This window comes from Erythrolamprus reginae (genome assembly GCF_031021105.1).
Source record: "Erythrolamprus reginae isolate rEryReg1 chromosome 13 unlocalized genomic scaffold, rEryReg1.hap1 SUPER_13_unloc_9, whole genome shotgun sequence".
In the NCBI taxonomy this organism is placed as follows: Eukaryota; Metazoa; Chordata; class Lepidosauria; order Squamata; family Dipsadidae; genus Erythrolamprus; species Erythrolamprus reginae.
The window spans coordinates 189,986-191,018 of record NW_027248453.1 but is presented as its reverse complement, the minus strand read 5'-3'; the positions used below and the strand labels follow the sequence as shown (position 1 = coordinate 191,018).

The window sequence follows — 1,033 nt, the reverse complement described above, 5'->3', positions numbered from 1 at the left end:
CATCTCAGAGATAAAGGAAGGTTCTCTTTATAATTTTGGACTCTTCCCTGCCTTGCAAATTTCCACATTATTATGTTCAAGTACAGTGGTGCCTCTACTTAAGAACGTAAGGGAATTGGGAATTGAAGTCCACAAGTGTTGCACGTTTCCACGGTTGGTTACAGATTCCTGGGATAAAAGGAGACCAATGTCCTCTCCTCCTCCAATCTCGTGGTGGGGCTGGAGAATTCTGGGCAGCTTCCGGTCAACCCAGAAGGTGGAGAAGGTCCACGGTTGAGTTAGGATCTTTACTCGTCGGGAGAATCTTCATTTAGCAGCTGACAGGGTAAGGTGGGAATGTCGGAAGAGAGAGAGAGAGGACCATGTTTCTCCTGCAGGCCAAAATCCAGAGTGAGCATTCGTGATCTTCACTCTTGACAGTGTGGGTCAGGCCTACAGCCCCCACAGGGCGCCCGAGACTCAGACATCCAGGACGTGGTTCAGGTAGGAGATGTAGCAGATGGCCAGCCGCAAGATCTCGATTTTGGACAGCTTCTTATCCGGAGGGAGGGTGGGCAAGAGCTTCCGGAGTTCGGCAAACGCCATGTTGAAGGCCTCGACTCGGATCCTCTCCCGCGTAGCGTGGGCCGTCCGATACTTCGCCGTGGCTCGCCGCCGACGCCGCCGTTCCTCACGGCTGAGGTGCTGGAGGTCCTTCTTCATGTGATCGCCGGGCTCGGCCCCCCGGGACTGGCCGCACAGACCGAGGGACACGGCATCTTCTACCGGCCCGCCCCGGCCACCCCCACAGTCGCTGAAGACCGACTCCGTCTCCGAGTGGGTGGGTTGGAGGTCGATCTCGGTCTGGTCGGAATTGAGCATGGCGGCTGAGAAGACCGCGGGGTAGCCTGGCGGAGGGGCGAAGAGAGAGGGGAAGGAGAGGGGAGGGCTTTGGATAATCCCTACAGGATGGGCTTCGGAATCCACCTCAAATTTCCACGCAGTTCCACTCTGGTGAAATTATGGGAGGCCACCAGAGATATCTGGACGGTGC

General features: G+C 56.5%; 1 protein-coding gene across 1 annotated transcript; it reads right to left on the bottom strand.

Moving 5' to 3' along the window:
* Positions 1-459: 459 nt before the first annotated feature.
* Positions 460-861, bottom strand: NHLH1 (nescient helix-loop-helix 1). The gene has a single exon (XM_070730315.1). The coding sequence runs from the start codon at positions 859-861 to the stop codon at positions 460-462; it is 402 nt and encodes a 133-aa protein (XP_070586416.1).
* Between the last annotated feature and the right edge of the window lie 172 nt (positions 862-1,033).